This window comes from Phragmites australis, chromosome 1 (assembly GCF_958298935.1).
Source record: "Phragmites australis chromosome 1, lpPhrAust1.1, whole genome shotgun sequence".
Taxonomy (NCBI): Eukaryota; Viridiplantae; Streptophyta; class Magnoliopsida; order Poales; family Poaceae; genus Phragmites; species Phragmites australis.
In genome coordinates this window covers 49,679,794-49,702,600 of record NC_084921.1, presented here as the reverse complement: position 1 = coordinate 49,702,600, position 22,807 = coordinate 49,679,794, and the positions used below count along the sequence as shown (strand labels likewise).

General features: G+C 46.1%; 2 protein-coding genes across 2 annotated transcripts; one reads left to right on the top strand and one right to left on the bottom strand.

The window, feature by feature from the left end:
• Positions 1-1,663: 1,663 nt before the first annotated feature.
• On the top strand, positions 1,664-9,269 carry LOC133924813 (nuclear pore complex protein NUP62-like). Its single transcript, XM_062370532.1, has 9 exons — positions 1,664-3,214; positions 3,549-3,636; positions 3,727-3,805; positions 3,992-4,114; positions 5,534-5,611; positions 7,573-7,676; positions 7,926-8,013; positions 8,086-8,184; positions 8,921-9,269. The coding sequence occupies exons 1-9, from the start codon at positions 1,786-1,788 to the stop codon at positions 9,011-9,013; spliced, it is 2,181 nt and encodes a 726-aa protein (XP_062226516.1). The 5' UTR covers positions 1,664-1,785; the 3' UTR covers positions 9,014-9,269.
• A 4,045-nt stretch (positions 9,270-13,314) lies between these two features.
• On the bottom strand, positions 13,315-19,653 carry LOC133924804 (auxin transporter-like protein 1). The gene is made up of 8 exons (XM_062370521.1): positions 19,118-19,653; positions 18,727-18,960; positions 18,420-18,605; positions 17,825-17,937; positions 17,544-17,727; positions 17,324-17,421; positions 15,180-15,645; positions 13,315-14,099 (listed from the first exon to the last, which is right to left on the bottom strand). The coding sequence occupies exons 2-8, from the start codon at positions 18,916-18,918 to the stop codon at positions 13,866-13,868; spliced, it is 1,473 nt and encodes a 490-aa protein (XP_062226505.1). The 5' UTR covers positions 18,919-18,960; positions 19,118-19,653; the 3' UTR covers positions 13,315-13,865.
• Positions 19,654-22,807: the final 3,154 nt, after the last annotated feature.

The following is a 22,807-nucleotide window of genomic DNA, read 5'->3' as shown; positions in this document are numbered from 1 at the left end:
TACACTTAGCATATGAGTCCTAAGCTTGTAAAACTACTATTCATGATAATGATATATAATGCACTGGCAAAACGAGTTAAATGGTCAAACTCATCACATCAAACTAAAGATCAATTGTCATAATTTGTTTCAAAAATAGAAGACTGATTACTTACTTAGAACATCTATACAACCAATTAGTTTATCTACAAAGATGAAACACTTTGTTCTTATGTAGGGACGTGACATGATTTTTTTTTTATCAATTTCATGCGTGTGTGGATTGGTGAACGAATAGCGAATAGAATCACCTATTTGAATTGCGAGTATTCTCCACTGTATAGCGGTTTACAGTAAGCACTTGTGCTCTATGATTGTGCAATTATTTTTGTTGGCAATGATATATAATACACATACATTGAAGTAAGGAAGAAGTTCTTGATATATATATTAAAGTACAATGAGAATGAACAAAAGATAACATCCCCAAAGTTGTGCAAAAATTTGTTAAGTGCATCAAAGATTAGATAGTTCAGGAAGATAAATTATTTGTACATGTAACTATGTGTTTAACTATATATATATAATACTTGTTGTTTGGTTCATTTTTCTCTTAATATCATAGAACCATCTTAGCATATTTAGTTTGTCAAAACATATAGGTTAGTTTCGATTACCTGATTTGCATTATGTCTGATTATAATATATGTCCGTAAAATTAAAAAAAACATAGTTTGGATCCAAATGCGGTCTTGAATATTAGGATTTTTTAATCTCTATTATGGTGATTATGCCAGCTTAGTGTGATGAGCCTATTATCTCACTCTGTTTTAGAACTTCTATAAATAGATGAGTTCTAAACTATTGTTTATTCGGTTTATACTATTTTAATTATTAATATATTTTAGTTTTACATAACAATCCTTATCAAATCGCTGACTTCATTGACGAGAGCAAATTCTCAACTACTGAATATGACTAAATCTTGATCTAGGACTGACATATGGCTATACTACATGTGACATATGAGGAGGGGAGTGGGGGTGAGGTGAGGTGGGGGTGACCGACATAGCAAGGATGTCACTAATGGGGATGGAAGTCAAACGGAAGCGTGTCCACAACCAAGGATATCGCCGTAAGGGTAGCAACGGAGGTGGCGCACGTACTGAGAGCGTGATTGAGACTATGTGGCGGTTAGTGCCTAGGATGGCTGCGAGAACAAGCTGACTGACCTCGACGCTTACAACGGATCGGAGGAAATATGAGTGCATACTGACCGGTGATTATACGACGAAAACACTTTAGCTATAGGTGTGTGCCACATGACACGATTACCAGTAAAGTACATCATGTAAAGTGAGAGGATACTAAAATCCATCTCTCTTCTTCCCTTTCGAAAAGGCTAAAGGTGAGGATTAGGATTTTCTACATTAATAATGGAACAATGCAGATAATTATTGTTTGTAAAGTGAAATGAGTATGGTGCTACATTGTTCTGCATTAATTAATCATCTGTTATTGTAGAAACCGTTCTTTAGTTTCCTATACACCCGATTTGATAGTGTAGCTATGCGCTGCAATACTACTGTAGTGATTAATCTGATCCGTCGATTACAAAATAGACAGCTCAGATCGAAGGTAATATAGAGAACTGTTCGTCCTCCGCATTAGCTCTGGTATCCGAGTCCCAAAGCCAAGAGGCCTGAGGCCCCAGCCCCCCAAAGCCCTCTCCGCAAGTCACACGGCCGTGGAGCCATCGGCAAAACCAACGCTAAAATCTCGCCCAAATCACCGCCGCCCCTAGCCATGGCAACCTCCTTCGGGTTCGGCGGCTCCGCAGCTGCGGGCTCCACCGCCTCCTCCCCCTTCTCCTTCTCCACCACCCCATCCGCCTTCTCCTTCTCCCAGCCGGCCGCGGCCTCCGCCCCCGCCCCCGCCCCCGCCTTCGGCTCCTCCCTGTTCGGGGCCTCGTCCGCCGCCGCGCCTGCATCCACCACCGCCTCCTCCCCTTCCCCTTTCGGCTTCGGGCCCACCGGTTTCTCGTTTGGTCAGTCCGCCGCAGCCGCATCCTCGGCCGCGTCCGTCCCATCCCTCTTCGGCGCACCCGCAGCTTCCTCCGTGGGAACCACACCTGGCTTATTCGGCACCGCCTCCTCTCCCGCGAGCACACCCAGCCTCTTCGGCACGTCCGCCACCGGCTCTGCGTCGACAACCCCTGGCCTGTTCGGTGCCACCTCCGCCGCGGCAGCCACCCCGAGCCCATTCGGGGCCACCTCCGCCGCTGCGACCACGCCTATTCTGTTCGGCGCCGCCTCTTCCGCTGCGTCCGCGCCGAGCCTTTTCTCTGGAGCCGCCACGGGATCCAGCTTTGGCTCGTCGGCGTCCGGTTCCACTGCTACCACGGCTGCCGCCTCGACACCATCATTTGGATTCTCGATCGGCTCGGGAGCGGCCACGTCGAGCACCGCCTCCACCCCCGCTTCTGCACCGGCTCTAGGGTTTGGGGCCGCCACTGGCTCGTCGCTGTTTGGATCAACCACCTCTGCGCCCCTCTTCAGCACCGCCACCGCCTCCGCCTCATCTCCAGCAACTGCTGCGACCACCGCGCCATCATTTGGCTTCTCGGCTGCGCCAGCACTAACCGCCTCTACCCCGTCGTTTGGCTTTACGCCGCCATCAGCAAGCGCAACAACGGGGAACACGGCTCCTTCCTTATTCTCGTCTGCTTCCTCGGCCCCTGCCTTCTCCTTCCCCAAGAGCACATCCCCCACTCCTGCCACGACGGCGTCGACGCCCTCCACCGGCTTCTCCTTGGCCACTTCGCAGGCTGCATCTGCGCCCTCACTGTTCTCTAATACCAGTGCAGCAGGAAACTCGTCGGCCAGTACGCTTGGCTTCTCGTTTGGTTCATCTTCGGCAGCTTCAACACCAACTTTAGCTTCTGTTTCTGCAACCGGTGCATCCACTCTGCCATCAGCCACTGCAACCCCTGCAACATCGGGGTCATTGTTCCCAGCTGCTTCTACCAGCGGTTTCAGTTTTACAGCAGCGCCATCGTCGTTACCAGCAGCAGCAGCTACACCCACTACCACCGCTATCACAAGTGCGTCTGCATCTGCAGGCATGACGACCACAGCTCCTTCAACTGCAACAACAGGGTTTCCTAGTTTTAGTCTGCAAGCAACTACGCCAGCTTCTACCTCAATGCGGGCAACCCAGTTAGGGCTGTCATTTGGTGAGCTTCCATGATTCCTCATTATCTGTAATTGTTGTTCAATCTAATGTCTTAAATGTTTGTGTGGTTCGGTGATATTGTTTACTATGCCTCCGTATCTGGTTTGAACCAATGATCGTGCCTCCATACTTTGTTGGAAACAATTAAGTGTCACCCATGTATAAGTTATAGCAACCGGTTTGTAGCTCATAACATCTCAATTCTCAAATGAATCTTACTTCATCGCCAGGATCCAATATATATCAATGTACTTTTGCAGTTCTTTTGGTAACACGGGGCAATTGCACTATACTGACTGTTATGTTTGTATCGCAATGTGTTTCTTAAACTATAGGTGTTTCTACAACAGCTGCCAGCACATCTGCCACCAGCACCAGCACAAGTCAGGCAACTTCCTCAGCTGTTCAAGCTAGCAGCATGGGGTTGTACAAGTTTCCTTGATCTATTTCTGCTATTACTTCTTATGGGATCTGGGCTGACATTTTTCATGTTCTTTCTGCTGTGTTGTGCAGTGCTACTACAGCTATCACTCCAGCAGCTTTGCAAGCACCTAAGCTACCATCAGAAATTGTTGGTAAAAGTGTGGAAGAGGTAACGCACTTATCTGTTTAAATTATAGTTGATTAATTGTCACTGTGGCACTTATCCGTAACGATATCAGCAATGCTTTGGAGTCTAGATCAATATTTTTGCTGTCTGAACATCTCATTTCTCTAATTAAGTAGCTTGATACTATTTCACTTTGTAGATATATTCATATAATCACTTATGGTGTAGATTATTAGGGACTGGAACAATGAGCTTCAAGACCGTACTGCAAAATTCAGGAAACATGCCACTGCAATAGCTGAATGGGACAGGAGAATTCTGCAAAACAGGAATGTTCTTATCAGGCTTGAGGTACATGATTTTATTTTTTGAACGTCATGTCTTATTGTACTTTACTATTGGGTTCAAACTATCTGGCTATTTTCATGTGAGCTCTTAGATCAGAAGCTCATAAGGTTAGACGTATGCTTGTGCTCTTTCTACTTTGTAATTGAGTGTCAGTTTTGTAAGATAATGTTTAATACTAATGATAGTGTATGTTTTTGTTACGAGTAGATGAGAGCAGAACAGAAGCATGCTTAGTTGAATTTAATGATCTTTTCACTATGAAAATGTTCAGCAAATATTGGTAATGCAAAGACCTGAAGGCCTAGTTTACCCAGTTCTTGATTGTTCGTGTATTGTTATAAGATAGACGTGAGCAAATGAATTTTAGGTGAATCCGCTAGGCAAAGTTTTGTTGGTGTGACGGTCTTGGAATAGTAATGCAGAATTGCTTTCAGAAGTTGGCATAGCAAATTCCTTTTTTGATTATTCATTATTTTCCTTTTAAAAAATCACCTTTCTTTATTTCAAATTGATTTGTTCTTTCTTGATAATATCAAGTTTATTAGCTTATGTAATTATAGTTTAGGTCATCGATTTTGATGGAATAGAAAACAAGGATATGGAATGGATGAAGATGTGTTGTTTCCGCTTTCTGAAATTGTTGACTGTGTTTATGCTAGTCCAGTAGAAAACAGCAACATGCTACCTAAGTCCTTTCATAGAAATGCAATTAAGGATTGCCTGGGTTTAGTCAGAGTTATGAGAAACTGAAAACCTGTACAAGTAGTTTGCATTTGCAAAGTAATCTGGTCTGACAAGTACTGTACTCATAGTTGTTTTACATTGACTGCGCAACTTTTTCCTATAATGCCTTATTAAGGTGTTGTTTGCACTTTCAACCTGGGAATTGTGTAAATTTTTGAGAGGATATATACCATTTACTGCAAATTTCCTGCTTCCAAAACTGGAGATAGCTATAATTGTTCTTCGTCTCAATGACCCTATACTCCCTTTGGAGCAAAGAGAGGTATTCAATTAATTAATTAGGGTAAACATTTTGTAATGATGCATTAACCAGTCCCTTTGTCTTTATGTATTTGAAGAGCAAAATTAACAGGTGATTCTAGATCGTACTAGGATCTTGCCTGTTTGGAAGAGGATACTGATTGGTCTAGGAATTTTAGGATTTAGCTCATATGTGTACTAAATCCTAGGGATTTGGATCCCAAAACCACATTTCCATGCAGGCCCTTATTGATATAGTTATGAGAAAGAAACAATAGCAAATTGACAGTTTCTTAAGGAACTCTAATTGTTTATCAGCACAATTGTATGATTCAGATTAGTACTTAGCTGGTGTTTTTTTTGCCTTATTGCGGATGTTTGTGCTAGAGTGTATCGTGATAATATTTTTAAACTGAGTATTTACCTCTTTTTTTGCAGGCTGAGGTGGCTAAAGTTGTTGAAACACAAACAAGCTTGGAGCGGCAACTTGAGTTGACAGAAACTCATCAGAGAGAGGTGTGTTGCTGTATAGTTTTTTCTTTTTTTCTTTGCTCAGATTGATTATAGCTTCATTCTTTGTTCTATGTTCTTGTTTGTATGCTTATCTATTGTTAGCGTAAACATCCGCTGGGAGGATAGCCGGATAGTGTCGGCTGCTAAAGGAGGGATTATACCATAGATTGGGGAGACAGAATATTGGAGGATACTTAGAAGAAGGGGACTGGGAACTAGATCGATTCCTCTTGCTTGATTACAATGATGTGTGACTGCCCCTTTATATATAGAGGGGATATTATAATCCTAAATCCACTCCAAATTCTAACTTACCAAACTTATCTCCTGTTAAATTAGAAATTAAATCAAACTTATCTCCTAACGAAATTAAATCCAACTCATACCAAACTTACCCCTTAATTAAATGGCAAGCCTGTATCTCCTGCCATAACATCTACTAAACTCGCGCTACAGTACGTTCGATACTGTTCACGGACGTGAACAGTATTTCCTTGCATAACAGCTTCACCCCTCCTTGCAAAACAGCTTGTCCTCGAGCTGAGGTGGTGGCCGTGACGCTATAGATCCTTTCACGGCTTGAGCAATTGAACCCTCACTGGATTCAGAACCTGGCATATCTGATACCAAATGTTACGAACCCAGGACAAGAACACCAATTTAGCCAAGTTCATGAGATGTAACATCAAAATCCGCACTGGATACACACTAACTGGGGATAGAAATTGGAAGAATGAGAAGCATAGATTGGGAATAGCAAGCTAGACTGGTAAGAAGCATGAGATTGGGATTAGAGAAGTAGAATCTAGGGTAGAGGCAACAAGGGGAAGGCAGAGACGGCCGAAGCCTTTCTGTTCGTCGTCCGTTCAATTATTTCATATCAGTTCAGTTTTCATACGCAGGAATGCCAAAGATAGACACCTCTTTCAACTATGTACACCCTTGTTACCTGCACATTTATAGTTTTAGTTACCTATCATAAATTCAATTTTGTGTTTGTCTTCTCAGTCAATTAAAGTTGATCATTTTCTTTTTGTTGTTGATGAGAAGTTCAGTTTTACATATAGTAACTACTGTCAATGCTAGCCAAGAATCAACATTGTGAACAGAATGAGCCTCCAATTGGCAAACTCGTTGGCATATGTATTAATTTATCATTAATATATAATGCTCGTTCCAGTTTTAACATATGCTGTGTGCTCTTTTTCCACTTAATTTATGAGGTAGGCTACCTAATGGTTAATCAAAATGTTAAAAAGTTGAAAGTGCCGTATCTAGAAGGAAAAAAAACCTACAAAACAATACTGGCAATTTGATAGGCCTACACCAATACATGTCAATTCTAGTCTTTCGGAAATAGGGTGGCTGTTTGACACTGCCTATTGGAACTAATGGTGCAACCTTGAATGAGTTAATACAGTCCTTGAACTCAAATGTGGAAATCTGACTATCGGATCCATCATCATTCTTGCACATAAGTTACATATTTTTTCTTTTTTGCTTACTGTGCACCTTGTATTGACACTGCTTTTGTTTTCGATTAGAACTTGCTATGGTTTAATATGCTGAGATGTAGATATGAGATACATTAAAAAGGCATGCGGTACTAATGGCAGTGTTTCTCTTTTAATGGTCGCAATTGTTTAAAATATTTGAATCTATGCCCTTGCAATTGTACATTTGTAGTTTAACCTTGAAATTTCTTTAATCACTCGATTAGTTCATATGATTGCAGAAAAAAGAGAAATGATTTACAGTTTAGCCGCTTCCTTGATCTACTGCTTGACCTTGACTCATGAAGTTAACCTACCAATTGAACTGCATCTGGCAATACCTTTTCTGCAGTCTGTACTAACTGCTATCAGTTGACTATAGGGATGTGGTTGCTTAGCCAAACACTATGGAATCTGCCGAGGCTAATCATTCAGCTTCTAACCTGCAATAAACTCATTTTATAATTGCAGGTAGACAAGGCTCTACAGGGCATGGAGGAGGAAGCCGAACGCATATTCCAGGATGAACGGGTGTTACTTCGTGAAGATGAAACTGCTTCGACAAGAGATACAATGTTAGTTCAATAAACTTTTATCTGACTGTTTCAGTCTGGGTTTAGTTTGTGGTATAAGCAAACAGTACATCTTATTTTGGAGAAACAAAACAGCAGTATAATCTGCTCAAAATGACCTCTGGATTTGTTCTGGTTCATTAAATTGTCCGGCACTGTTGATTCATGTTTGTAGTAGGAAATATTAAGATCACTGCCATTTATGCATAGTTTGTTTTGTATCTATGATCAAACTTGTTTTGCGATGCCAAGGTATGAGCAAGCAGAAGTTGTGGAACATGAATTGCAACATATGACAGAACAAGTGAAATCCATCATTCAGACAATGAATGCTACTCAGGTAACAAGTCAAGATGTACTAGTGGATTGCGTGCAGTCTCGAGCAATGTCTTACCTCCCTTGTCTAATGCAGGGTGGTGAGCTTGAGGCTGCTGATAGTATGACACCATTTGATGTTGCTGTCCGGATACTGGATAATCAACTGCGTTCTCTGATGTGGATTGATGAGAAGGTCAGGAAATATAATTGCCTATAACCCAATTTTGGTTTATTTTAAGTTTTTCTATGTCTTTCAGTTTGACATGTTTAACCTCACAAATGTGTTCCCTAAAAGCAAAATGCCTCGCAAATGCTTGTTACATTCTAGGCCTAAAATATTTTGTGTAGCATGTTTCCTGATGAGTCTAGAAGCTGGTACCTTGCTTTGTGCCCAGCTATTTCATCTAGTGTCTCCAATTAATTAACAATTTATTCCTGTGGTGTCCCTACAATCCTACAATTTGCGAGGGTATAAATGCTAGCAATGATGTTGACATGATGCAGAATGGTATTGCCAGGTTCTGTGCTACGATCCTGTGGAATCCGCCTTTAAACTAAGCGTAGAAACTTAAGAAGCCTATGCCTATACTTTAGGGATAATTGCTTCCATGCCCCTATCCAGAAGCCTAATTTGTTATTTGCCCTCACAAAAAGTCAGTTGTTCACCAATGCCCTCGGAGCAAGTGATTGTGAGCTCCGTCTGCCTCTATGCTGTTCAGCTAAATGCTGCTTTTTTCACTAATCTCCTTAGTTCTGTGAAATCTTGTCTTATGAACAAAACCAGAGGAACTTGATATCAATCTTCTTTTTCTCTGCATGATTTTAGGTGTGTTCACGCACATGTTTCTTATTAGTGATTATTTTGTGGAATTAGTTGTCGGATCTGCTGGCCCAAAATCGCTATTGACACTTCTGTTCATTTTGCCTAGGTTAACGAATTCTCTGGCAGAATACAGAGGCTACCTAACAATAGTGCTTCAGTTGAACGCGATTCTGGAATTCCGAGGTTTTGGTTAAACTGATCAATTCATGGACATTTTGCTTACTGTTCTGATCGAGGCTAGTAAACCTGCTGTGCTTGGTTGTTCCGCTTTCCCACCCACAGCAAATGTTTCAGCATTTTTCTCCCCATTCAAGTACTTTAGTGCCATGTAGCTCTTGCTGATGCGCTCTGGATTGATGCTATTCAATGTCACTTAGATTGTTGGTTATGTAAACCCCTCTGTTTTGCAACAATTGTTTGTGTTGTCAATATAAACAGAATTGCTTTTGACAGTAGCATAAGATTTATTTATTTTTTTACGAAAGGGGAATTATATTAATTTATCAGAACATTATATCCCTGGATTACGGACAAGACCCTGAAAAAGTAAAATATGTACAAAGCCCCTGCAGATCTTCTTCCCTTAAGATGATCTTCGCTGGCGAACCACAGCACAGTTGCACAGACCAGCGAAGCCTGGATGGAGTCCTACCGAATCCACAAGAAAGCCCAAACCTTGACTATCCAGCGCCCCGAATCTTCCACCAGAACACATCTATCTCTCTGAACGCATATCTACAACTTCCTTCCACACTTGGTAGAGGAGAGACATCTTTGTCACCACCAACCTTTGAGTCGAAGCTAGTAGATCCGAACACCTCACAATCGTCGAAACCAAGTTCGGTGACCCAAAAAATAAGGCAACCTAAAAAGGGAGATTTACCCACCTCCCCAATCGCAAACCATACACAAATCACAAGCACACCACTACATAGCTATCAAAGTTGTCATCGGAGAGCACACCGAGAACGTCACCTCTGCCATGGGCGAGCTTGACTATCAAAAGCCAGACTGGTGCCGTCGCAACGGACGACAACATCCGGAAGACTAACCTAACCTACCAATACAGCTTGCACTCAACGTCGATCCCTCCGCCCCCCCCCCCCTACTCCGACACCTCGAGAGGCTGTCAGAGGAAGGGCATGACAGAATCGGCGCCGAAATGAAAATCGGCTCTGTAGTCAACTTTACCATAGAAGAAGAATGCTCGAGAGTTTTCTATATGCTGCATGGTAGTAGCATAAGATCTTTGGCCACTAGCAAAAGGGCAACACCATGTAGGCAGCTAGAATCACTCTGCTCATGACATTTAGCTCTCTTTGTATAAGTTGTGACTTTAGAGTTTATGGGAAAAAAAAACTCTGTAAGAGGAAACAGTTGTGATTATTGAATTTTAGTTGTTAGCTTTTACAATAATTTTTTAGTTTCTCAGCATGTCTAAAGACAGAAAATCTTATCTAAGACGGCTTCTTAGGCCCTCTTTGGATAGACCTTTTTTTCTTTTCTCTAAAAAAAGGCAGAAGCTATCCAAGAGGTTGGCTTTTTTTCCCAACTTTTACTGGCTTTTGGCTAACTGAGGAAGTAACTGCGGCTGAAATAAACTAGAAATTGAGAAGTAGGCTGAGAGGAGCTTTGTCGGAGGGTGAACTCCTCAAGCAAGGATCCGGAGGGATCCCCTTTGAGATTCGGTCAGTGGATGATTCTGAATCCGTTTCGTAGGTGAAATAAATGGGAGTAAATGAGATGCAGGTGGGGGTGGAATGATCAAATGCAGTAAGTAGTAAATGCTCAGGGGATTTTTAGACAGGTTCGGGCCGCACTAAGTGTAACACCCTACTCCTGTGTGTATACTATAAATGCTCTGAGAATGTCTCTCTGAGTATCTGATGAGTTATAAGAATATTTGTCTAAGTCTAGAGTTTCGTGCTCCTTGTTCTTCGGCTGATCTGTCTTCAATGCTTCGGTGCTCGTCAAGGCTCCTAGACCTGTCTTCAGCTGTCTTTCTCTGGGGAGCCCGCCCCACTTATATACCCGCCGGGACGGTAGCGTGCCCAGAAAGGATGACGCGAGTTCCAATGCGTTATAAATGGAAAGCAACCATCATGGGCTGCTGCGCAAGGTGACGGAGAGGGTTGAAAACGTGCCCTCGTCCGGTCTTGTTCGTCATCATGCCACTTTTCAACTGGCGCCGCGGGGAGGGCCCACCGGGCAGCCACCGAGCAGCCCGGCGTGCCAGCCCGGTCAGAGTAGGTCTGACACAGCAGGGCGGCAGGCGGGGCGTCTCGAGCTCTGCGACGTTATCCCGAGGCGCGCCGGATGACGCGCGATGGGACCCGTGCATTAAATGTCCCCACGCCTCCCCGCCAGGCCGTGGCAGGGACTGACAGTAAGCGTGGGGGAGCAGTTGGAAGTGACAGGCCACGCGCCCTCTTAAATGCGGCATCGGACCTCTCCCCAGTTGACACCTCACCGCTGGGTCTCTGTGGGGACCACCGGCGAAGGACTTCTCAGACCCTCGGGGAACCGAGTGCTCGGGGGCCATTGTTCGCAGCCTCGAGCACTCTCTCCCGGATATGCCATTTCTTGTTCCTCATGGAGCCGAGTGCTCGGGGACCACTGTTCACGGCCCCGAGCACTCTCTCCCGGAATTGACTGTTTGGGTCCTCGGGGAATCGAGTGCTCGGGGGGCCACTGCTCGCGAACCCGAGTACTCTCTCCCGAATATGCCCTTTCTTGGTCCTCGGGGAACCGAGTGCTCGGGGGCCACTGTTCACGGCCCCGAGCACTCTCTCCCGGAACTGACAGTTTGGGTCCTCGAGCATTCTCTCCCGGAACTTGGCTTTTCTTATCATCGGGGAACTTGGGTGCTCGGGGGGTCACTGTTCGCAGCCTCGAGCACTCTCTTCCCGGTACTTAGTCTTCTCGAGCCATCGGGGAACTCGGGTACTCGGGGACCACTGTTCGTGGTCCCGAGCACCCTCTCCCGGAACTTGGTCTTCTCGGACCTCGGGGAGATAACCCCCGAGGGAGAGCACCATGTGGCACTCTGCTGTTCTGGCCTCGGGACTCGGGGACCCCCAGTTTCTGTGTCACCGGAAAGCTTTTTTTGTTTTTAGTATGCTGAGAAACTAAAAGCTTAATATCAAAATTCAACAGTTACAACGACTTCTTTAGTCAGTAAGAAGCATTAAAACCATAGCTTATCCAAAATGAGGTCTTTGCCCAATTCATTTTAGCAACAACCGTTTTTTTAGCTAATAAAAAATCACTAGAAATCAGACCAAAAGTTAATCTTTTGGATAACTTCTGGTTTTTTCTAACTGGCTTTTTCTTGAAAAAAGCCATTGCAAAGTGGGCTTAACAGGCTTCAGAACTGAGTGGAATAACTTCGAAGGGCGCTGCTAGCGTCACATCAGACGCTCTGGCGCTCCGTTGCAACACTAGAAGCAACGTCTACAATATAAGCATACATTTTCTGCAACACTGAAAAACCAAAGTGACCGGCGAATTAGGCACGCCACATACTGGTTTCTGTGTGCCACACATGCTGGTTTCGGAGATATCTTAGCCTCATCAGCGAGTACGTCGCAAACGGTAAGCACTAAGCATAGCTCATTAAATCATCATGGTACTCCATTCAACGGCAAGTGGGTGCTGCATGTGAGCTGAGACTTGGGTGGATTATTATACCAAACCATATGCTGAAACCCTCGGAATCAAATCAAACAAAACCGTCATCAACGGCTGCTTGCTGCTAGATCAAACCATCTGTGAAGTAGTCGACGGCACATGGTCCCTCTGTGCCACCACCACCAGTGTCCCTTACGTCTCGATGATAGTTATTAGGAGTTGGAACACAGATACAGAGGTGCAAGTAAATGGAAGGAAATCCGAAGAGAAACAGCTCAAGGCAGCACATGCCACCTCCATGTGAGCCTGACGCCGAGGGAAGATCAGAGAATCCGTCTCCCATCTGCAAGAGCTTGGGGAGCGCCGTCTAGGAGAGGCTCACATGGGCAAATTAAACCGCAATCTTCGTAATCACGGTCCGTATAGATCCTGTGATGCCGAACCCAATAATTTAGTACGATGTATTGTACACAGTACGCTGGTGGCAGTGGAGCCTAATCGTTGAAAGCGAGCCTTACCCACCGGCTGTACGAGTTTGGTATGATGAGACCTGCTGCTAATCACAGTCATCTGAGTGACCCGCTGACACGGTGCCACTATGCAAAGCCGAGGGTCTTTAGGACTCGACCATTTCAGCCTCGCAAAGAAGCTAATTGTGCGCGTAATTATGGTATGCGCCGACCCACGCCGCGGCCGCGACATCCATCGCCGTTCATCACGGCGAGCACACCTTTCTTTCTCCCTTTGCTTTGTGGTCCTTCCAAAGAAGCCCATAAAACTCGTCAAGAAACTTTAGGCGCTTGGCAAAAGCGACACGAACCAAAAGGCGCGTCGCAGCGAGCAAGGATCGCAACATGTACACCGAGAAGGTCCAAAGCGAAGGCAATAAACAAAGGCCTCTGTGTTTTGCCTTTAGCTAGCATGAGGAATCGTTCAGTCCATTACAATTACCCACACGCTACACAACATGGACCGAGCTCCATGAAAGAAGGAAACAACTAAAGAACCCTATAGGATACGTATGTCGATCGTATCATATGGAAATGGCACTCACTTGAGCTGAGAGAGAGAGAACCTTATAAGCCATGACCATCACTCATATATATGGGTGGCAAGCCAAACAAACACAAGGACACAAATGGCAATGGACCGATCGGGTGGGTTGGGAAAGCAACGCGGCAGCGGCACGGCCCGGGGACCAGATCTTAGGGCAGGGCAGGGACCCATGCATACTCTGCTGAGTTCTACTACGGTGTGAGTGTGACACCATAGGAGAGGAGAGGAGGAGGCTTGTATATTACAAGGCGACCAAAACCTAGCAATTAACACTGGCTGCAGGCGACGTGCCACCCGGGAGAGAGCTCCTTGCCCTTGCCTCCGGCCGGCACTGCCACGTTAGCGCGGGCGGCGCACCGGGGGCACTAGTGGTGCGGCAACGGCGCCGGCGACTGCGCCGCGGCCAGGACGGGCGGCTTGGGGCACTGGTAGCACTTGGCGAAGAGCCCGAACGTGTCGATCTGCCTGATGAAGTTGACCATGCTGGCCCAGCCGCCGAGCCCGAACCCGACCACCAGCACCCACACCACGATGAAGGCGTTGATCACGAACATCCCCGTCCAGCTCGGTAGGAAGGAGGGTGGCTTCTCCGCTGCATTCTGTTGCATTCACAGGAGAGAGAAAAACTCGTCAGAAGCACTGAAGCAGAATACACACAGCTCTACGAGATAAAGCATCGCGCGTGCGTGGCATTGTTCCTAGTACAACCTCTTTTCATGGATTTTCAAGAGAACTGTTTGGTTTCTTTTCGGAAAGCTGAAGAAAAGGAGCGCGAGGAAAGGAAACCCCCCAGCGCACACGAAAATCTCCATCTCCATCGCCAGGAGCGTATCGGGTGAAAACATCGCCATCCCAATCCCCATATCCTATCTCTTCCCGCGGGAATGAACAACCCCGCGACGTCGACCACCGGCGCGCCAGGGAGAAGGCGATCAGCTCTCCCGCGTCCAGCTATCCCGTCACAGACTCACAGCGTGGCACCAGAAACATCAGCACCGCATCGGTGCGACATCAGCAGCTAGCTTCCAACCTCCCAGTCCCAGATATGTCAACAGTCGCTTTCCACTGACCCAGGCCGGCGAACGTCCCCATCAAGCACCGTCCCATCGCCCAAAAGTCGCGGCGCAGCGGACGGCCGCGTGTGTGATTCTCTCAATCTCTCCTACAGAGTCCAGTCCTAGACTAGAAGAAAAGCCTTGCTCACCTGCGCGGGACCAGCCGCGAGCTACCGGAACTGACACAAGAACTGGGCGGCCTAAGCAACGGGCGGGGAGATCGATCTGCCATCGCCATTTGCCAAGGCGACGGGCAGACGGATCCGGACCGGGATACGGAGGCTGCTACGGGGGGTGGATCCGATCCACATCGTTGTCGGGCGCCGCGGGGATGGGCCTACTTCGAATTAATGTGGCTGCTTGCTGGACTCAATGATTGGGGATTTGCCCATGTAGGCGGCGGGGCCTACGGGGCGGTGCTCTGTGCATTTAACATGAGAGAGAGAGAGAGAGAGAGAGAGAGAGAGAGAGAGAGAGAGAGAGAGAGAGCACGGAACGGATCTCCATCCACTGTCTATTCTATTGCCTGTGCGCTGACTGTGCGTGTGTGCTCCAATCCCGTGACTGTCCATGATGGGAGCACGGCTGCTGGTACTGATCGAGCACGGGGAATGGAATGCTTACCATGCGCGCGGAGGCCGAGCGGTAGGTGAGGATGTGCGCGAGCGAGGGGATGATGTAGACGGTGAAGCTGACGAGCAGGGCGCCGACGGCGGAGTTGATGGGCCCGAAGAAGGGGAAGATGATGGCGAGGAACCAGATGGGCACCACGATGGGGAGCCGCGCCAGCGCGCGCTTGAAGATGCTCTTGGCGTCGTGCATCCCGATCACCTTCTCCCACACGAAGTAGAGCGGCGTGCACGCGAACCCGAACGTGATGAACTGGTGGATCAGCATCAGGATCACCGCCGCGTCGCGCCACCTGGTCTTGGGCAGCAGCGAGAAGGCATTCGAGTGGTTCAGCAGCTCGTCGCCGAACGCCCAGTACATGGCCGATGCCGACGGCAGCGTCAGCGTGAACACGTACAGCGTCGCCAGCAGGTAGATGTACTTGAACCTGGCGGGCTTCCACATCGCGTGCATGATCTCGCTGCACCATGCATGCACCCAACATTTAATCAGTCATCAACATATATACAAAGTTCAGTACGTTAAATAGAGTTCTTTCTTATCGGCTCCACAAATAACTTTAAACTTTTAAAATTCTTCCTCATCATAGTAGCGAAACAAATAATAAATACAAGAAATTAGCAGGCAAAACGGCCTCGCACATGCGAGTCAATGATGCAGAGACTTTAGTTTGATCAAACGATACGCGAGGACGGCAAAAGAGTGGTAGTGCTTCTCCTAGTCACGCAGGGCAGGATACTTGCAAAGATCTCGGCGGCAGGAGGAATCTTGCAAGCTCTCACCCACACATGCGCCGGCCTCCGGTCAAATAATGGAGGACCCGACAAATGCGGCCAAATAAGGCCGTTACCATTATACTAATCCTCCTCTAAACATTCAGCTCCAGACTCCACCTTAGAAGATCTCATGATGCATGCTAGTAACTGTCATATCACTCTTACTTTCTTCAGAGCAGTAACTGGCTATGGGCTTCGAAGAAATTGCTTGAAACCAACCAGCATTGGTCAGAGGCATTGTCAAGATGGACAGAGACACTCACCACCTTCTTCTTTTAGGATACAATACGCAAAGTAGGCATGCGTCTCCATTGTTCCACTTAGCAAGACTTTACCGTGCTAGCCTAGCCTAATGTAAGATAAACGGAGTCGTAATGAGATGATGAGGCTTCACCCAAATGTCCCAATCCATACCGCCCCCTTGCATGAGGGCAACTAGCGGAATTGAACGAAGCCGGGACCCCATCATCTCATTTTATTTTCTACCTATGCATGCAAATGATATATCTTTCATTTCTCTCTGCACTAGAACAATCAGTCAAGCACCCACATGCCGAAGCTGGGAGATAGAAAATTCCCAGATCTCCGACCCAACGGCGCCACTAACGACCAAGGCGTTTGAACACCGCACTACAAACGCTAATTATTCCTCGCATGGCCTCTAATCATGCCCCCGCCGCCAGAAACATCAACAATAATCTCCAAGCAAATATAATAACAGATTAAGCACAGGCAATGAGCAATGCGAATAAAGTGGGTCGATCAAGGTGTCTATTCTAATGCAAAGTGGCTAATACTGCGTCTATTTTCTTCCTCTCCCCATAGGCTATATCTTGCACTGGTAGGGGACCTTTTGGATGCATCACTCCACACACATGCACATGAGCGCACCGAGCCTTAGCAGCCGGATCACTGCATTTTTATCGATCGGTTGCAAGCTAACGGAGCTGGTTCCCACCACGCACGACCTAGAAATTTTTAAGTGGTCCTGACTATTCATGGGGATCTGAAGGCCATGGAGCTAGCTGCAAAGCTACAATCATGTGTACTGGTTAGATTAACTACGCTGTTCCAGTGTGGTGGTACGGCTGGTACCGTCCACCATGGATTGGAAGGGAGGGGACCAATGGAATGGAAACCGGAGGCAGGTTTCCAATCCGGGCGTGTCCTCCCCATCGCCAGGCAAAAGCTGCAGCCGGTGAAAAGCTCACTTCACCTCTGCAGCTTCAGGGTAACTTACGTACAAAGTAGTTCAGAGTAATTAACAACTAAACAAAGAACCTGCTCTTAATAAGTAGCATTCTGCTTAAGTGCAGTACTAATTTGAGTTCATTTGGGAAGGGGTTAGTTGCGACGACTTACACTGTGACGGCGTGGCCGCCGAAGGTGTAGAGGATGTTGGTGGCGCCGGTGAAGTAGAGAACCAGCTTGGACGGGCCGGTGTGGGAGACGCCTTCGACCTGCGTCGGCACGGACGGAGACGGTCAATCATTGCTTGCTAGCCCAAGATGGATAGGAATAGGAATAGGAATAGGATAGCGTGTGTTGGGATGGTGCTCTCTCGGTCGCTGGCGTGGCTCACCTGGCCGTTGAGGAGCGCGGCGATGGCGAGGTACCACGCGGTGTAGGTGGTCATGCCGAGCCCCAGGAAGGACCAGATCCGGTAGTTGTGGAAGGACGGGATGAACACCGTGGTGGCGCAGCACGCGCCGAAGATGTACGTCCATGTCCGCTTGTCCAGCCGGTCGTTGATGTAGTAGATGTTGCTGCACGACACAAAAATCTCACACACGTTAAGCTCATCTGTTACGAGACACGCTGTGCAGTGCTAGCACTAGTAGAACGAGAGTGTTGTCGGCCGACCTCGCGCAGGCGATCAGCTGGATGACGGAGCCGAAGAGCAGGAACGTGCAGTTGAAGGCGAGACCGGCCGCCTTCCAGTACGGGCCCAGCAGCCCATCTAGCACTTCGAACCACTGGTCAACAATACATCACATCACACGATTAAGTTTCTTCTTCTATTAGCCTGGTTTTAAATCATGGCACTTAATCCCAGTTCGTTAGTTGCGCAAACCAAATTTCTTAGCAAATAGAGTCTCGCTTTTGCGAGAGATAATGATAGGAACTCCCCGAATCCACTCCATGTACAGCATGGCTCACTTTTCGTTTGAGAAGCAACTAACAGCAGACTGGCAGAGCATGCATATCAGAAACGCGTGAGGGGCAGGGATCCAATACCCTCTCCCGTTTTCACAAAAAAGGCGGCATTTTTGCAGCAAGAGCGGATCGATAACGACCAGACGGAACTAAAAAAAAGGGCGCATTTTGGTAAAAGCCGGAGGAAAAGGGAGGGAGCTGTAAAATCAGTTACAGAGATGATGGCTGGGAGGAGAAAGTGGAAGGGACGACGAAGCAAGATGAACAAGGTGGAGCACGGCATGGCGGGTAGGTACCATACCTGGATGACGTGGTTCTTGAAGCTGACGCCCTCCTTCTCCTTGCGGGAGCGGTACTCGACGTAGAGGACACTGATGAGGTAGGCGGTCCAGCTGCCCAAGAAGCCGTAGAAGATCTGCAGCAGCACGCCGGACACCATCCCCAGCTGCGAGAAGGAATACGGCAGAGTCAGAAGCACCTGCGCCACCTGCAAAACCAGCAGAAAAATCCGTGTCAGTCGGTGCTCTCTCTGCTGCGTGAGCAAGGCGCATGCCATGGCGGAGGCTGGAGGCGTGTCTGTGCGTGGTGCGCCAGCCGTATATGCCTACCTGGTTGGATGCGCAGCTGAACCATGCGTCCCAGACGGAGCCGCCGTGCCATAGCATGCTCTTCATGTTTAACTTGCCGCCGCCGTGCTGTTCATCGCCGCCGTCCGCGGCGCCGATGCCCATGACCCCGACCTCCTCCTCCTTGCCGTTGCCGTCGGCCACGATGGACTCCTCCGCATGCTCGCGCGCCATCGTGAAGCGCCCGGCGTTCCCGCCTCCCGCCGCGCGCGCCCGCTGCGTTGTTCGGAGCATGTAGCCGACCAGATCAAGATCCAAAGAACAATATAAAAGGAAATAAAAAAAAAGCCGCGGCCCGTACAGAATACAGAGCAAGAAACTGGAACCCGAACAAAAAAGCAGCAAGAACAGGAACACCAACGCCAACACCAACCTTTTCGGCTTTTCGCAGGGAAAGATTTGAAGATCGCGGGTGTCCGGGCGAGTCGGCGAGGGCGAGTGATGTGCAGTAAATGCAGGGTGGGTTTCGGAAGGGAAGGGAAGGGAATGGAATGCCACGGAATTTACTGTGCTATCGAAGGGAGGCTCTGTTCGCCTACAAGGAGCTAGCGTGGTGGCCGCGCCGCGCGGGTGGTGGTAGTAAAAGGCAGGCGGCGAGCCGGAGTTGCAGAGCAGAGCAGAGATTACGGGGCCTCTGCCTCCCTCTTCTTTCCCGGCCCTGCTTCTTCCTTTCCTTCCCCCCTGTTCTGTTCTTCCTTTATGAGGGAGTAATGGTGAGGGGCTAGAGAGAGAGGGGGAGCGCGCGCAACAGGTGTGGGCTATCGCTCGTAGGTGAGAGAGAGAGAGAGTGAGTGCTTCCGTGCCTGTGTGTGTGATTCGGCGAGAGAGGATGGAGATGGTGAGGGAGAAACGATACCACTTCTTCTGGCTTTATAACGCTCGACTTCATCTAAAAAAAACGATCGGCTTGCAGACTGGCGAGCCTTCTCTCTCACCGGCCTTTTCTCATTTTGCTCTTCCGTTTTGTTTGCCCCTTTTTTTTGAATTTATTTTATTGTTTCTGTACGCTTTCTGGGAGTGGTAAACTGGGTGAGGGCGTTTAGGGCAAGGGTTGATTGGACTACAAAAATGACCAAGGGCAAGGGAAGGAACGTCAGGATGTCAGAGGGAGCAGTATTCTAAGGACTAGTTTCATATTTTGCTCTTCAATAGCAATTTGCAGTTTTTGGTTTTCAAAATGATTATTTAAAATAAATTAGATGCTAAGAATAAAAAATATTATTTTTTAATTTACTTTTTACATATAATCACTTTTTTTTATAAAATTTATTCTAAAGAATAACTAGATAATCAATTTTAGTCACAGAACTATTTTCTTTAAAGAGAAATGCAAAACCTCTCAAATTTTAGTCTTGTATTGAGATCTAGAGAAGTTTTTTTTTTTTTTTTTTGCAAAAACGTCCTGTGTGTTTGTCATCCCTTCACTTCCTCATGCCGTCATTTCGCTTCTGCCTACTGTTCGTCTCTTAGAACAAAACAGTTTACGAGGATCTTAAAATTAGACTGACTTTTAGATTTATTTTAAAAAATCGTCTGTCTGCAGTGGTGCATCGACTTGCCAGTTGCTGCACATGCTGCACGCATGACCAAAGTGTTTGCCGTTTTACAATTGCATTGCCAACACGATGACACACACATCATACTCTTGTCTTTTTTTCCTTCTTTGGAAGAAAATAAATGTTGCTTGTAACGGCCATGGCTCATGGGTGACATGAACGATTTTCCTTTTGCGTTTCTGAGATTCCCAAAAAAGAGTTGTCTGTGCGTACCAAAATGCATGGAAACGCAACACTTTTGTGGCTGCAGATCCTTGTTTTTTTTCTGTGATTTGCGTTCAGGATAGTAGTGGTGGAGTACCACGGAACACTAGTAGTTTATGAAAATCAGATTGGTGAAAGAGGCGAGCATTCTGTTTCAATTTTTTCCATAATTTTGCACTAGTATTCCGGCGCCTCTGCCTATTGTTCTCTAAGAAAATAGTCAAACCGACGATATCATCTCCGGTGTATCTTTGCGCAGAGAACACTCTACTGCTAAGAGTTATTGATGTATTTATTACCAAGGTCTAATTCTATTGAACAACAACCATGTTCGTTACTGTTCAACTATCAAGTGATATCCTCGTGTTCATGCCATCCCCTTGAACGGTACAGTGTAAGTGCAATAGCTTCACCACAAAACTCTTCTGTGCCTGTAACGCTTTGATTTAGCACAACCTGTCCAACAAGAATCCTGCATAAATTCTGTGTGTGTTGCCGGGGGGGGGGGGGGGGGGGGTTAAGGAGGAGGAGAAAATAAAACAAGGAGCAAACCAGCCGGTTCCAAATTGAGGTGTCATCATCATGTATTCAACAAACCAAGGCTATAAGGTCACTCATAATGTCTTTTTTTGGTGATGTCTAACAAAATAGTACGTGTAAAAAACAGATATTAAGAAATAAACTTCAAATGCATACATGTGTGACATTAGTTTCTCGAGGTCTCTTAATATAATTAATTATCTCACGGTCGTCTAAAATTGTTAAAAGAGCTAGTTCCTTCTATAAAAAATAAGCTCATTCTCTGTCTTTTTTAAATTAGTTGTCACTCAATTTTTTAGCTATACAACTAAGTAATATCTAAGAAATTAATATGGTGAGAGACATAAATATCCCTAGATTTGTAAAGTGAAAGCACGATAGAGTATTACAAATAGTTGCCAATTGTAGAAAAGCAAACGAAAAAGAGTACATGTAGCAGATTAGTAGTGTGAAAAGGAACTTTGTTTCGGATCCAGTCTTTAATCAGTTAGCTGTAATACTATTTTTTAGGTTTTTCCTTTGCTTCACGTTGTAACACCCGAACTGTATTACGTTGTTCGCGTTCACCTCTGTATCCGATAACTAGTGCCGTTATTATAGGATCTCTCTATATTCCGTTTGGCAATATAAGGAACACGCCCAGCACCGTTCTACGTGTGTGGGATTCCTCCTTTTGTTAACATCTTATCTCACACATCATACACTTAATTTTTTTAACTAATTTTACTATATTTATGTCTAAGATTCTGTTGGCTACATTTTTTTTGACAAACCACACTTAACTAACTTTACATACTATATATTTCAACATACGCGATCAGGTGCAGTCAAGCCAACAAATCAATACCGGCAGCATTCTCCAACAAAATACTGTTGCTCTTGCTTATACAAAGTACTATCCAGAACACAGAAGCTTTTTATTTCTTTATTATCCGTAAACGTATTACTGCCACTATGTTAGGACAACTTCAACCGATCCCCTATCTAATTACTACAGTACTCCGCAAATACCTAGCACCGGAAATAAATATCCAACAGATCCCCTATCTAGTACTACAGTACGCTACAGTATTAAACAGAGAGCATGGCGCTGTAAATTTGTCAGAGTTCTTTATTATCCGTAAACGCATTACTGTCACTATGTTAGGCCAACTTCAACCGATCTCCTATCCAGTGCTACAGTACTCCGTAAGTACTGTAGCACTAGGAAATAAATCTCCACCAGATCCCTTACCTAAGTACTACAGTGCACTACAGTGTTACGAAGAGAGCCTGCGGTTGTAAATTTGTTAGAGTACTGTAGCATCCGCAATATTGTAGCATCACTATTTGCAGAGGCTGACAGTGGATTCGAAGGAGAAAAACGCTGTTAGGTTATGTATTCATACTGTAGATAGAGGCTGACAGTGGGTCTGGAGGGAGAAAAAGAGTAGTAGAAGGTAAGAAATAGAGTAGCTGTTGGAGATGAAAAAATAAAAAATATTGTAATAATGATAAATGATATGTAATAATATTTTTAAAATAAAAATTTAAGATAACTGTTAAAAATAACCTTAATACTCCTATTAACTTTTAGAAACCACTACTTTTCATATGAGAACGGTGGCAAAAGTACGGTACGGCGCAGCTCGCTGCAATCAACCAGCTTTGCCCGCCCATTCCTCCATAAACTGAAGCGTGGCCTGCCCTGCTGCACTTAATTCCACCCGCTTAATTTCCCGTTCTTTTCGTGCATGCTGCCGTTCACTGTAATAATGGGAGCG

Bases quoted from the DNA above. Each gene is read 5' to 3' on its own strand.
- LOC133924813 (XM_062370532.1), top strand. From the start codon at position 1,786: ATGGCAACCTCCTTCGGGTTCGGCGGCTCCGCAGCTGCGGGCTCCACC. The intron at 3,806-3,991 runs GTAACGCACTTA...CTTATGGTGTAG, and splicing joins TTGGTAAAAGTGTGGAAGAG to ATTATTAGGGACTGGAACAA. The intron at 8,185-8,920 runs GTCAGGAAATAT...CATTTTGCCTAG, and splicing joins TGATGTGGATTGATGAGAAG to GTTAACGAATTCTCTGGCAG.
- LOC133924804 (XM_062370521.1), bottom strand. From the start codon at position 18,918: ATGGCGCGCGAGCATGCGGAGGAGTCCATCGTGGCCGACGGCAACGGC. The intron at 17,938-18,419 runs GTATGGTACCTA...ATTGTTGACCAG, and splicing joins TCAAGAACCACGTCATCCAG to TGGTTCGAAGTGCTAGATGG. The intron at 17,422-17,543 runs GTGAGCCACGCC...GTGCCGACGCAG, and splicing joins CCGCGCTCCTCAACGGCCAG to GTCGAAGGCGTCTCCCACAC.